Source organism: Theropithecus gelada, chromosome 15 (assembly GCF_003255815.1).
Source record: "Theropithecus gelada isolate Dixy chromosome 15, Tgel_1.0, whole genome shotgun sequence".
Classification (NCBI taxonomy): domain Eukaryota; kingdom Metazoa; phylum Chordata; class Mammalia; order Primates; family Cercopithecidae; genus Theropithecus; species Theropithecus gelada.
In genome coordinates this window covers 43,811,429-43,826,182 of record NC_037683.1, presented here as the reverse complement: position 1 = coordinate 43,826,182, position 14,754 = coordinate 43,811,429, and the positions used below count along the sequence as shown (strand labels likewise).

General features: G+C 49.3%; 1 protein-coding gene across 3 annotated transcripts; it reads left to right on the top strand.

Annotated features, from left to right (window-relative positions):
- The first annotated feature begins 1,872 nt into the window (after positions 1-1,872).
- On the top strand, positions 1,873-4,113 carry ALDH1B1 (aldehyde dehydrogenase 1 family member B1). Of its 3 annotated transcripts, none has more exons than XM_025359647.1 (2): positions 1,873-3,174; positions 3,367-4,113. In XM_025359647.1, exons 1-2 carry the CDS (start codon positions 1,879-1,881, stop codon positions 3,430-3,432), a joined length of 1,362 nt encoding a protein of 453 aa, XP_025215432.1. In that variant the 5' UTR covers positions 1,873-1,878; the 3' UTR covers positions 3,433-4,113. The 3 variants fall into 3 exon arrangements, with proteins under 3 accessions (XP_025215432.1, XP_025215430.1, XP_025215431.1); XM_025359646.1 differs by having other exon boundaries at positions 1,879-2,101; positions 2,243-4,081; XM_025359645.1 differs by having other exon boundaries at positions 1,873-4,081.
- The last annotated feature ends 10,641 nt before the right edge of the window (positions 4,114-14,754 follow it).

Genomic DNA, 14,754 nt, shown 5'->3' with positions numbered 1-14,754 from the left:
GGCACGCCACAGTACCAAGCGTTATCAGTACCAGCTCACATTCCTTTGCCTATTTGGAAAGAGGACTAACTTTCTAGCTCATGACAGACACCCCTTTCCCTTTCTCTCCACTTTCTTTTACATGCCCACTCTATCTAAAACAATCAAATGTTTAGCCAACCGGGATTAGTTTAGATTGTACGACCCGACCCCAGCCAATGGGGAAAGGGTACAGGGGCAGGACTTGCATCAGGAATAAAGACTCTTGTGCCCCTTTGTTCAGGTGTGCTCTCATGGCAACTGGCCAAGGAGGCACCCGTCTGTGCAGAAGTAAAATTGCTTTGTAAGAATCCTTTGTTCGAGTGTTCAATTTCCTTAGGATTTTGAGCGTTATTTGTAACACCCCCAAGGGGAAGGGAAACTTCCTTGGTCAGCATTGATTATTATTATTATTATTTTTAGATACAGTCTTGCTCTGTTATCCAGGCTGGAGTGCAGTGGCACAATCGTGGCTCACTGCAGACTCAACCTCCTGGGCTCAAGTGTTTCCCCCTACCTCAGCCTCCCAAGCAGCTAGAACTACAGGCATGCACCACTATGCTCGGCAAATTTATTTTTATTTTTTTGTAGAGACAGAGTTCTTGCTGTGTGCTCAGGCTGGTCTCAAACTCCTGGCCTCAAGCAATCCTCCCATTTCGGCCTCCCAAAGCATTACCAGCATAAGCCACCATGCCTATCACGTTGATTTTTATGGGGCTGGGGACCTACATGGAGCCTTGCTTTCCTGATTTTTTTGTTCCTCTGCCTGCCCGGGGGTGGAGGGTGAGAGGCTGGGGGTGAAGGGACAGGCAGGTGCAATTCCATTTTACTGCTGGGCGGAGCAAGATTCATGAGATATCAAAGGCAGAGAGATTCAAATTCTGACTGAAGAATAACTGCTTTGACTAATCTGGGAATGTTACACTCCGTTTAATTTTCATTTAATATGTATTATCCGCTGTTTTAAGTTTTATAACAGTAGTTGTTTTAACGAAGTCTACACTTCTCAGAGCTGTAGCTTTTCTTCTTAGCTGCCTCCTGACTTGCTGCACTTCTGGGAAAGCTGAAAAGGCTACGCTGAGACCTGTGGTTGGGGGTTGCTGGGCTAGGTCAATTTCTGAGGCACGGCCAGTCCTGATGTCCTGAGGGGAACTTGCCAGGGTTTTTATATGCAAGACATCATTCAACATAACCCCATGAGGCATTTCACATGTGGGGGAACTGAGGCACAGAGGTGAAGTGAAGCAGGTCCCTCTCAGAGAACAATTGTCTCCAAGTCTCTTTGATTTCTACTCAAGTCTTAGTCAATTCTTAGACAGCCTTTGTGGCAATTTCAGTGTTTCCTCAGTGTATCATTCAGTACTATGTGCTGAGCCACTGCTCTGTAGCAGGCATATCTCTAGGCTCGGGGACATAGCGATGAATGAAACAGAAAAATAAGTTCCTGTGCTCATGGAGCTTGCATTTTATTGGGGGAGACAGACAAACATAGAAGCCTGTAAAGATAGTATTTGGGATGTGAGATAGAGAAGCAGTAAAGCAGGGTAGGGGGGATAGAGAGTGTTGGGGTGGGAAGAGTTGCAATTTTATAAAGGGTGGTCAGGGAAGGTCTTGCTGAGACAGTGGCTTTTGAGACCCGGCAGAGGTGAGGGAGTGAGCTGAGGATAGGCAGGACGTGATAGAGTTGGCCCAGAGAGTTCATCAGGGCCCTCACAGCTCTTACAGTCTATGTTTCTAGAGGTGACAATCCTTAATGCTGGAATCTTGGAATGTCTGAGCTGGTGGGCCCTTGGGTGCTGCCACCTGCCTTATCCCACCTTTTCACCCTGGTTTCTTTTGTCCCTCTCCAGAGTGGTCAGCATGCTGCGCTTCCTGGCACCCCAGCTGCTTTGCCTGCAGGGCAGGACTGCCTGGTACTCCTCGGCAGCAGCCCTCCCAAGCCCCATTCTGAACCCAGGCATCTCCTACAACCAGCTGTTCATCAACAATGAATGGCAAGATGCAGTCAGCAAGAAGACTTTCCCGACGGTCAACCCTACCACCGGGGAGGTCATCGGGCACGTGGCTGAAGGTGACCGGGCTGATGTGGATCTGGCCGTGAAAGCAGCCCGGGAGGCCTTCCGCTTGGGGTCCCCATGGCGCCGGATGGATGCCTCTGAGCGGGGCCGGCTGCTGAACCGCCTGGCAGACCTAGTGGAGCGGGATCGAGTCTACTTGGCCTCACTGGAGACCTTGGACAATGGGAAGCCTTTTCAAGAGTCTTACGCCTTGGACTTGGATGAGGTCATCAAGGTGTATCGGTACTTTGCCGGCTGGGCTGACAAGTGGCATGGCAAGACGATCCCCATGGATGGTGAGCATTTCTGCTTCACCCGGCATGAGCCCGTTGGTGTCTGTGGCCAGATCATCCCGTGGAACTTTCCCTTGGTAATGCAGGGTTGGAAACTCGCCCCGGCGCTTGCCACAGGCAACACTGTGGTTATGAAGGTGGCAGAGCAGACACCCCTCTCTGCCCTGTACGTGGCCTCCCTCATCAAGGAGGCGGGCTTTCCCCCTGGGGTGGTGAACATCATCACGGGCTATGGCCCAACAGCAGGTGCGGCCATCGCGCAGCATATGGATGTTGACAAAGTTGCCTTCACCGGTTCCACCGAGGTAGGCCACCTGATCCAGAAAGCAGCTGGCGATTCCAACCTCAAGAGAGTCACCCTGGAGCTGGGCGGCAAGAGCCCCAGCATCGTGCTGGCCGATGCTGACATGGAGCACGCCGTAGAGCAGTGCCACGAAGCCCTGTTCTTCAACATGGGCCAGTGCTGCTGTGCTGGCTCCCGGACCTTTGTGGAAGAATCCATCTACAATGAGTTTCTCGAGAGAACCGTGGAGAAAGCAAAGCAGAGGAAAGTGGGGAACCCCTTTGAGCTGGACACCCAGCAGGGGCCTCAGGTGGACAAGGAGCAGTTTGAACGAGTCCTAGGCTACATCCAACTTGGCCAGAAGGAGGGTGCAAAACTGCTCTGTGGTGGAGAGCGTTTTGGGGAGCGTGGTTTCTTCATCAAGCCTACTGTCTTTGGTGGCGTGCAGGATGACATGAGGATCGCCAAAGAGGAGATCTTTGGGCCTGTGCAGCCCCTGTTCAAGTTCAAGAAGATTGAGGAGGTGATTGAGAGGGCCAACAACACTAGGTATGGCCTGGCTGCGGCTGTGTTCACCCGGGACCTGGACAAGGCCATGTACTTCACCCAGGCACTCCAGGCCGGGACCGTGTGGGTAAACACCTACAACATCGTCACCTGCCACACGCCATTTGGAGGGTTTAAGGAATCTGGAAACGGGAGGGAGCTGGGTGAGGATGGGCTTAAGGCCTACACAGAGGTGAAGACGGTCACCATCAAAGTTCCTCAGAAGAACTCGTAAGAGCAGCTGTCAGGGAGGCCCAGTCCCAGTCCAGCAATTCCACAACCACCTTGACCAATGCTTGCCAAACTGTTTTAAAGCCAAGAACACCCTTTATTTGTTCCAAATTAACTCTTAGAAGAAACCCCACAAATAAAGCAATTCAGTCAAGGCTGTTCTATTTAAAGCAGGGATGGGGACCAGGCTCAGAGTTCTACCTATCCAACCTCCAGCCACAGCCCCCTTGGGGGCCCATGAGTTGCTTGCATGAACTCTTAGGAGTCTCTGGAAGACAGATTAAAAACCAATGATCTGTAATTTGTAGCTCTTCCTGCTGATCCAGGGACTTTCCCATGGGTTGACTTGATGGTTTAGTGGATTGACTCAACTCAGACATAGGCTTGGAAAGCGTTAGCGCTTTTGAACTAGGTGGATACCAAATCTCAGCCCCACTCTTCATTGGCTTAACCTAAAAACCGAAGGTGCTTTTCCTTGTCTGTGTGCCAGTTGCTGGCTGTTTTAGTTGCTTGCCCTTCATTTTGCTACTGATTTTCCTTAATTTGTGGGAAGGAGTAGACAAAGAATATGCTTACATAATTACAATTGTAAAGTAAACCCAAACACCCCAAGTGTCCATTATCTGATGAGTGGATTAATAAAATGTTTGCATAGAATATTCCTTGGACTACTCAGCCATAAAAAGGAATGAAGCACTGACATACCCTGCGACATCAGTGAACCCTGAAAACATCCTTCTCAGTGAAACAAACCAGAGAGGTGTACAAGGCTACAGACTGTATTCCATTTATATGAAAATATACAACTAGGCAAATCCATAGAGATGGAACATAAATTAGTGGTTGCCAGGGGATAGAGGAGTAACTGCTAGTGAGCATAGGATTTATTTTTGGGAGGTTTTGAAAATGTTCTGGAATTGAACAATAGTAATGGTTGCACGATTTGGTAAAAATACTATAAAACTATGGAATTGTTTAATTATGGTGTATGAATTAATTTCTTTTTTTCTTTTCTTTTTTTTTTTTTTTGGACACGGAGTCTCACTCTGTCACCCAGGCTGGAGTGCAGTGGTGTGATCTCTTCTCACTGCAACCTCCGCCTCCCAGGTTCAAGCGATTCTCCTGTCTCAGCCTCCTGAGTAGCTGGGATTATAGGTGCATGCCATCACACCTGGCTAATTTTTGTATTTTTAGTAGAGATGAGGTTTCGGCATTTTGAGCAGGCTGATCTCGAACTCCTGACCTCAGGTGATCCACCAACCTCGGCCTCCCAAAGTGCTGGGATTACAGGTGTGAGCCACAACACCCGGCTGTGAATTAACTTCATTTAATAAAAAAAAAAAAAAAAGCATACATTCTGTGAACAAATCCATTTTGTCTCCATATTGTCCTGCTGCTGAACATTTTATAGAGTGTGGGGGATTGAAGGGACCCAGGTGGTCTAGTCAACCCCCAGTCAGGTGCGAAAGTCCCCTCCCCAATGTTTCTGTTTTTGTTTTCTCTTGGATGGGGACAAAGTGCAACTGTAAGACCCGTAGAGAAAAACTCTGGTTCCTGCTCAGAGTGGGCCCATCTTGTTGGACTTGTTTCCCTACCCCTTCCAAACCACACCACCCTTCCAGCCAAGCCCAGCATGGGGGCCACCTCGACATGCTGGGGCTTTCCAGAGTTTCAAACCTCAGAGTTCATAATGCTTATTGTTAGTCTTGCTATGTTCATTCCCCAACTGATGGGAGTGAAGGCAAATCCAACCAGCCAGGCCACAACATAGAAGCAGAATGCCGAGTCTCCCTCTCTTGGTCCACCTTTCTAGACCATGCTGCTTACAAGTCACCTTACATTCAGATCCCCCCATTCCTGTAAATGCACACCCCAGTCATCTCTGCCTCCCGGCCTTAAGCAGTCCTCCCATCTGTGTCTCCCAAGTAGCTGGGACTACAGGCACCACCATGCCTGGCTAATTTTTTTTTTTTTTTTTTGTATTTTTCGTAGAGATGGGGTTTCACCATATTTCCCAGGCTGGTCTCAAACTCCTGGTCTCAAGCAACCCTCCTGCCACAGGCTCCCAAAGGGTTGGGATTACAGGCGTGAGCCACCATGCCTGGCTCCAGTCAACTCTTAAACATCCTATTGTCTTACCTAGGCAATATGAAGATTTTGTTTATTATCATAATTTGGGTTTGGCTGGAAACTGCTGCTTGAGGGTTCAGGGTTTGTCTGGTTCCCTCACCTCCCTTCCTAGGACCTCCTTTCTACACCACTTATCTACAGCTGAGGTGACCCTGACATTCCCCCATAGTGCACCTTCTACCGATTTCTCTTGGAGGCTGTTGACACCTCTGTTGCACAGCAGTGAAAGTTTCTCAAAAACGCACTGGGACATGGAAGTGGGTGGGTGGGTGTCTCTAATGATTGACGTGCAACATCACAATATTTTAACAAATCCATTCCTTATTTAAGTTTCAGTACTACTTAACCAAAGAGGAGCTCTGTAGACAGTGTTCCAGTGTGGAGTGGGATTGGAAAAGACAGTCTTCAAGGTCTCTTGTTTTGAGCCCTGAAATTCTGAGAGTGAGGAGCCATAGGTCAGATTGTTAATAAGCTCAGCCATTATGGCTCCTCCACCCATTTTTAAATTCTTTTAAAAATGATTGATTGATTGACTGATTGAGATAGGGTCTCATTCTGTCGTCCAGGCTGGAGTACAGTGGCACGATCATGGCGCACTGCAGCCGCCACCTCTTGGGTTCAAGCAATCCTCGCACTTAGCCTCCTGAGTAGCTGGGCCTACAGGCATGCGTCATGATGCCTGGCCGATTTGTGTGTTTTTTGGAGACAGGGTTTTGTCTTATAGCCCAAGCTGGTCTTGAAGTCCTGGGTTCAAATGATCTGCCCACCTTGATCTCCCAAAGTGCTGGGATTACAGGCATGAGCCACCAAGCGCAGTCCCCTCCACTCATTTTACCATTGTGCTGAATGCACAGACTTGTGAGCAGGGAGGTTTAACTGCGTGTCCTCATTCAGGCCAGACACTGCCCACCAGACCCACACTTGGAGGGAGATGTTGCAATTCTGGGGCTTCCATCCACTCAGCAAACTCTCACCAAGATCTTACTCTGTGAACACTATGCCAGGCACCTTGCCATGCTATGGAAGCCTCACAACCATCCTATAAAGCAGGTAGTGGAATAGTGGAGTTACCTCTCCACTTATTTTTCAGATGAGGAAATGGAAGTGGAGAGGTTTAATAAGTAACTCTTCTGGAATCAGTTCCCCGTGAGCATGCACGAGGGACCAGAGAGCAGGGCATACTGGCAAGCACATGGAACCAACCCTCCAAGCCTGGAGAACCCACAGCAAAGCCCAGCAAGCCCTACACACCCAGCCAGCCACTAGCACAGTGGATGCATCAGAGCTGCTGCTCAGTCCCACGGGTCGTCTTCAGACCCGGGGCCATTTAGGAACTTTCATTTGGGTTGGCTGCATTCTGGGTGTGAGGCTGACCTCTGGTGGTCACCTGGTTCATTAATTCACACAAGTAGCTCTTTGGTTTAAGAAAAAACAAAGGGGTCAGGGGTGATGGTCCAGCTATTGTTGGGGGAAAGAGAATTGAGAAGACAGTCCCTTCCCTGCAGGAGCTCACAGCTGGGCAGGGGAGACAATTACAGAGCCAGGTGGAAAGTGCAGTGAGAAGTACAGAGGCCATGAGATCATGAGCGGAAAGCAAGCATCTGTATCAAGCACACATGGTGAGCCACCTCCCTTCATGCTTCTTTTTTTTTTTTTTTAATTTTGAGATGGAGTCTCGCTCTGTCTACCAGGCTGGAGTGCAGTGGCGCAATCTTGGCTCACTGCAACCTCTGCCTCCTGGATGCGTCCTGAGTAGCTGGGATTACAAGCATACACCACCACCACACCCGGCTAATTTTTGTATTTTAGTAGAGATGGGTTTTCACTTTATAACTGCCATTAGGGCACTCAATAGTATTCTTCTGCACTTGATAGACATCGAGCCCAGGAGGTGTTCAGCAGTGAGTGGAGCCAGGCTTAAGCTCAGGTCCTCTGACTCTGCCGCACACCACTGCTTTGCAGGGCTCCCAGCTCAGCTCACAGGCCCGGTGGGAGTGGGCATGGGGTCCTGCTAAATGACTAGCAGGGGACCAGAGGGATAAGGGAAGGATGCTCCTGGAGTCTGAGAAATGTGGAGGGTTGGAGGAAGGGCAAGTTTTCCCACGAGGAGGAAAGAGGCAGGGAGGAAAATCATGGGGGCGGGGGCAGGCAGGGGCTAGACTGTGAAGGGGCTTGTGTGTCCTTCCAGAAGCTCACACTTGGTCTAGCAATGGGAGCGTGCTTTTTGGTTTTGCTTTTGTTTTTTTAAACAGGGTCTCCCTCTGCCACAAAGGCTGGAGCGCAGTTGCTTGATCATAGCTCACTACAGCTTCGAACTCCTGGGCTCAAGCCATCCTCCCACCTGAGCCTCCCAAGTAACTGGGACTACAGGTGTGTGCCACCATGCTGGGTTAATTTTTTTAACATTTTGTAGAGATAGGGGACATCTTGCTATGTAGCCCAGGCTAGTCTTGAACTCCTGGCCTCAAGCAATCCTCCTGCCTCAGCCACCCAAAGTGCTGAGATTACAGGTGTGAGCCACCATGTCTGGCTGCCCCCGAGGGCTTTTAAAGGAAAGTGATAGGATCACATTAGATTTTTGAAGCTGGCTCTGCATCAATGTGGAGGATAGATTGAGGGAGTTGACCTGGAGTCGGCACCTCTCAGGACATTGTTGCTTGCGCCCAAAGTTATGCTGGCGCACCAGGGTGTGGGGTGGGGGCAGAGCCTGGACAACCAGAAGGCAGGCTTCAGAGCATGATGATGGATGGACAACTTGGCACAAGAGAGGAGAGAAAGTTGGGTAACCTCATGTTTCTGGCTGCAGTCACCACGTGGGGGGTGGTGCCAGCCACTGCAACCACCCTGGAGGTTACACGTTTAGGGACACAGTGGGACTCTTACTTATTTATTCCTTTGTTTAACACATTTTATGGAATGTCGACTATGTGCTAGGAACTATTCTAGGGGCAGAGGATACAGCAGGAAACCAAAAAAAAAAAAAAAAAAAAATCCTGAACATCCTTTCTGATAGAAGAGACAGACCATATGAAAAATAGGTGAAATCGTTTGTCTGTCAGGAGGTGAAGAGTATTATGGAGAATAATAGTGCTGGGAAGGGAATCGGGAAGTGGGTGGGATGGAGTAGACATTGTAATTTTCAGTAAGGTGCTCAGAGGTCGTCTCACCGAAGAGATGACAAAGGAACTGAAAGAGACAGGAGCATGCCTGGAGGCTCCTGGAACACAGGAGAAGGCCAGGTGACTGGCATGGAGCTAGCCAGGTGGGAAAGTAGGACAGAGAAGTCACAGCCTGAGTGGGGGCAGAGGGCTAGTGTTTGGAGGTCACCGTGTGGATGGACTGATGAGGGCCTTTACTCTGAGGAAGGAGCCACCAGAGGTTTTTGAGCACAGCAGCGACATGCCATGACTTGTTTTGGGGCTAATCACTGGGGCTGCTATGGTGAGAACAGATTTTAAGGGGAGCAAAATCACTTGACCTTAAGAATGCCAACAAGGAGTGAGCAGAGAATGAGGAGGAGCAGGAGGAAGACCCAGGAGAGAGGAGGCAGGAAGTCAAGGAAGGTGGATACTTTCCAGGGGAGGGAGACCCCAGCAAAGCCTGAGGCTCCCCAGAGGTCAAGTAGGATGAGCACTGAGCAGTGTCCCTGCGGCAGCCACCAGGACTCCCTGTAGACCTTGGTAAGAGCAGTTGGTGGAGTTGGGCACAGAAGCCAGATCAGCCTGGGTTGAGAGTGTCACTTAATCCTCCCAAGCCCCAGTGATCTGTACATTAATCCTGGAGTTAGGAAGACCCTCAAGGGAAAACAAGAAGTCCTAGTATGAGGCCCTTTGAGAGCCTCTGGTGCATCCCACCTCACTTAGCTGGAAATGTGGACAGAGCAATTTGTCCCAGCCAAGGTTCTTCCCATGTGTATTAGCATAATGTTAGTTGCCACAATGAATAAACCCCAAATTTGAGGGTTCAATACAATGACGATTTAGTTTTGCTTATGTAACAATCTAATGCAGGTACCTGGCAAATTGGCATTTTCCTTCCACATGGAGATTCAGGGACACAGGTTCCTTTCATCTTGTAGTCCCACCGTCTACAATGGTTCCTAACCTTTTTTTTCTTTTTTATTTTTGAGACAGAGCCTTGCTCTGTTGCCCAGGTTGGAGTACAGTGGTGCAATCTTGACTCACTGCAACCTCTGCCTCCTGGGTTCAAGCAATTCTCCCTGCCTCAGCCTCCCGAGTAGCTGGGATTACAGTCGCCCACCACCATGCCTGACTAATTTTTGTATTTCACTATGTGGGCCAGGCTGGTCTCGAACTCCTGGCCTCAGGTGATTCCCCCACCTTGGCCTGTCAGAGTGCTGGGATTACAGGCGTGAACCACTGCGCCTGGCCTGTTCTTAACCACTTTTATGTTTTGTATTCCTTTGAAGAGCTAATTAAAGCAATAGACCTTTTCACCATGAAAAGGATGTACACGTGCACATGCACACAGTTTGCACGCTCTCAAGGAGTTCACAGAATCTGTGAATCTACCTGTAGAACCCCAAGGGGTCTAGGGATCCAGGTGAAGACTCCTGTCCGGGGCCTCAGAGACCTCCGTGTCAGCTGGCAAATGGGGAAGACAGTGCAGAAAAGGCACACTGACTTTTTGAAAGCCCTGGGCTCTGCATGGAACACATCACTTCTACTCACATTTCACCAGCTACAAGACCCAGCCTAGGTGCAAGAGGAGGCAGGAAGTATAGTCTGTGACAGGACAGTTCAACACTGTGGAAGACCCTAGATTTTGCTGGTAGCTCGCCCCGGTTCTGCCGCCTGTGGCACGTCCATGGAGATGTGCCAACAGGAGACTGCCTCTGACAAGGACGCTTTGTGAGTTTAATGCTCTCGTGGGCCATTTGCTGCCTCCCATCCAGCCGTGCTCATGCTGTTCCTTTTCCTTGGAGCCCTACTTAAGGGCCACCCCCTCCAGGACGGTTCCTCTGAACTTCTCATTTAAGCAATCTCACCCTTTGAGCTAACCTTTTGTGCTAACAGCTGTGGCAGCACATGCTCTCTTAGCCTCTGAAGAGGTCTCTGGGCACCCTTCATTTGGTCTTATGCTGAGGCAGCTCTCGTTGGTTGAAACGGATCTAATGTTTCTGTCCTGCTAGACTGTGCCTCACATACTCTGAGCATGTTTGATTTCTCTCCCAGCCCTCTGCCTCCAGCACACAGCCCTCCAAGATCTGTGCAGAACACACAGTGCGTGGCCATTCACACATGGGGCTCTCAGAGCAACAGGCCAGGGCAGGGATGCCCCCCTTCCCGGATTGAAGAGGAAATGGAGGCCGTAAGAGTTGATGGAAGTGACCCAGCCTTGCAGTCTGTGACAGGGCTTGACCTTGGTTCTGGGTCTTCCAACTCTAAAGCTAGTCCCCTTTCCACCCAAGCAAGAGCTGCCTACACCTTCAACCGCAGAGAGACAGGGGCACGCCCCCTGGCACCACAAGCAGCCTCTGTGCCGGAGCTGAGACTCCGAGGTCTGTGAGCAGTTGTAGACCCTTCGCTACCTGGCGATGCCTGGTGCACTGGATGAGCTCTGCAAATGTGTGTGATGCGTGGATTTATGCATGGAGGAAAGAGGGGAGACTGTTTTGCCACTCCCTAGTACTCAGGATTTTTACTCTTCCCTCAAGAATCAACCGTTCCCTAATATGGAGGGGAGATGCAGGCATGAGGAAGAGACAGCCACAGTGAAAGCCAACACAGACAAGTCTGCCTCCTTGGACCCACACACTTCTCACTGCTGGATGCAATGAGGCTGAACTCAAAAGGAGTCCCGGCTTCTAAAGGAGTTCACGTTCCAGGAGAGAGGTCAGCCCCAGGGAGCCAGAGCGTGGGCAAGTGTAGGTGTACAACTCAGCCCTGGGCGCTGGGCTTCCACGTTCTGAATTCATTAAACTGAGACACCAGAGCACTTCACTTTCCCTTAATTAATTAAAATATCACGGAATAATCATTGTCTGATTTAATGTTCAAGAAGCCCTGGTAAAGACTGGGAAGGAGGAAATTCATGAGCAGAGACTTTTAGTGTCGCTGGATCTGCCGTTCTTACTCATTTCTCCTGCACCATCCATCCCTGGAGGAGAGGGCGGGGCAGTGTTTTTAAAGATGTTGGAATTAATTTCACCATAAAACCTGAAAGAAAAACAAATCCACCTTAACTAAAAACTAGCCTTATTTGTATTTAAGGGGGAAAGCAGATACATTTGGGATTGAACATGGGCTGTGGAATTGTCTTCCTCAAGCCCAGTGGACAACAGAAGACAGAGATTCAGGCTGTCCACTGCTTACAGTAACAAGTTCAACCTCCTCTGTCAGCATTTACAGGTGTGGCCCAAAATGACCGCCGCCCACTACCACAGCTCTGAGCAGCAGCAACTGGCCATTCCTCCCTGTTCACAAACTACACTGCATTTCTCTACCCTGGCTCCTTTTTGCATGCTGTTTCCTTAGCCTGGAATCCCCCACACCCACTCCCGCCAGTTCAAATGCCTGCTTCCTCTTCTGGGAAGTCTTCCTTGATCTCCCTCTGCTCTAACCACAAAGCAGACACAGTGGGCTGCCAGGGATAGTGACCTCATCTCACCCATGCCTCCACTGGAGTCTGAGTTCGGGACCTGATTCTACTTACTTTCATATGGGAGGAATCCAGATGATTGCATCCATGATTTTCAGTGTCTTGTACCCGTCTGGCACCTGGAAATTGCTACCTAATGTGTGTGGGAGGGGGCAGAGCACATATCTCAGCAAGTGAATGAAGTACTAGAATGTTATACAGCAGGACACACACAGTCAAGGGCAGTAGTGTAAGATGATTAGGGCTGGTTAAAAATTGCGGGCAAGGTGAACGGTGGGGCCGTGATCATAGCCCAGGCGTGAGAGATAAGGAGGGTCTAGACTAAGTAGCTGAAGTGGGCATGCAGACAGGACGCATGAGGGATGATAAAGGAATACCAGTGGGACCTGCACCCACCTATACAGCATTCCTACAACAAAGACACCACAAAGACCGTCCTTAAAAACATTTATTTTCAGGGTGCAGAGGTCGTTACATCATGACATCTACAAAAACAGTAGAAAAACCCAGGTTTGGTGCGGGGAGGGGAGGGCATTGTGATTATGTCTGCAAATGCTAACAGCTGCGGCAGCAGATGCTCTCTTAGCCTCTGAAGAGGTCTCTGGGCTCTCACACTTGAAAAACCATGAGGTTGGAACAATCATGTTAATATGCCTTTTTGGTTTTGGTGAGAATTTCAGACAGTGTGACATTAATTATTTATCTGTCTTTGCACAGAATGATGATGCTAAAGCCAGCCCCATACAGTCTTGATGCTCAGTACTTCCAGCATGGGCTCTGTCCACCCTGCTCTCTGGGTCCACATCCAGCCCTTCAATTTTCACTAGGCAAATCTGAGAGGAGTCCACTGAGTTAGCAAAATGTGCTTATTAGCAGGTGTGGGATGTTCTACTACCTTCTTCAGAACCACAGCATCCCTGTTCCTTCTCACATCATTTCACTAAGGGTCCGACCAAATCGTCTCCCAACCACTCAAGACACAGAAGAATTAACTTCAGGCCCTCCCACATGGAAGTAAGTCAGTGCGTGGGGAAGGGAGGGGTGGGAGGTGCTGAGTGACAGGGCGATGTAATTAGCTGCAGGCCCTCCCACATGGAAGTAAGTCACAGTGCGTGCAGAAGGGAGGGGTGGGAGGTGCTGAGTGAGGAGGGGATGTAAGCAGGTCTCCTGGCAGCTCCAGACCCCCGTGGACAAGAGCAGCTTCCAGTGCCATCCATTTCAATTCTCATCTTCTGTTTTCAAAGAGAACTTCCAATGTTTTAAAGTTTGAAAACCACTCATCTAGTTTTATTCCCCTTTTACTCAAATAAGGACACTGAGGCACAGAAAGTGAAGGAGACTTGCTCAGGGTCACACAGCAAGCCAGGGATTAATATGCAAATGGATCTCATGTTTCCAGAATCCCAGGCCAGTCTCCTTCTGCTGCATAGTACAGAAGGTGATGCCATCCCAATATTTTAGATATGGAATGGCAGGCTTACAGGCGGAAAGTTCACTTCGAACGAGGACTCCAAAATGTAATGCACGATGTGAGCAGTATGAAAGGGTGCCTTAAAAGTTGGGAAGAGTCTCTGAAGCCTGTGGATTGGCAACATCTGCCTTTACATAGTTTTGAGATGACCCTGAGTAGCAGCACCGTGGAGTAGAAAAGTGACCAAGGAGGGCCAGGTGCCCTGAGTTCTGCTCCTCTTTCAGAGGCCTTCAGACCTTGGGCAAGTAGCTTTTCCTCTCAGAGCCTGGTTTCTTCATCTGCGAAAGGCAGCGACATTAACACCTGTCCTGCCCCCTCTCCCAGAGTTGGGATCAAGCTTTATGAACTTCAAGGACTGTACATAGTAAGGGATCTCAATTCTTTTTTTTTTTTTTTGAGATGGAGTCTCGCTCTGTCGCCCAGACTGGAGTGCAGTGGCCGGATCTCAGCTCACTGCAAGCTCCGCCTCCTGGGTTTACGCCATTCTCCTGCCTCAGCCTCCCGAGTAGCTGGGACTACAGGCGCCCGCCACCGCGCCCGGCTAGTTTTTTGTATTTTTAGTAGAGACGGGGTTTCACCGTATTAGCCAGGATGGTCTCGATCTCCTGACCTCGTGATCCACCCGTCTCGGCCTCCCAAAGTGCTGGGATTACAGGCTTGAGCCACTGCGCCCGGCCGGGATCTCAATTCTTATTTTAAAAATTGTAATAACCTAAGGATCTATTTTTTTAAGACAAGATAGCAAATATTCTCCTTTCTCTTTTCATTAAAAAAGAAAAAAAAAGAGAGCTTTATTCTTGGGTGAGGTCAAAATGTTTATGGGTAAAATATATTCGACTACAACCTAATTCCACAGTCTGGAGATAATGGCTAACCCCTCCTTTTTTTTTTTTTTTTTACAATTTGACCATCAGAAGCCTGGTCTCCACTGCTTCTAACCACCTGTTTAGAGAATGCTAGGCTAAGCCAGGCATAGTGGCTGATGCCTATAATCCCAGCACTTTGGGAGGCCAAGGCAGGAGGATCACTTGAGCACAGGAGTTTGAGACCAGCCTGGGCAACATAGGGAGACCCTGTCTCTACAAGAAAAAAAAAAAAATAGCT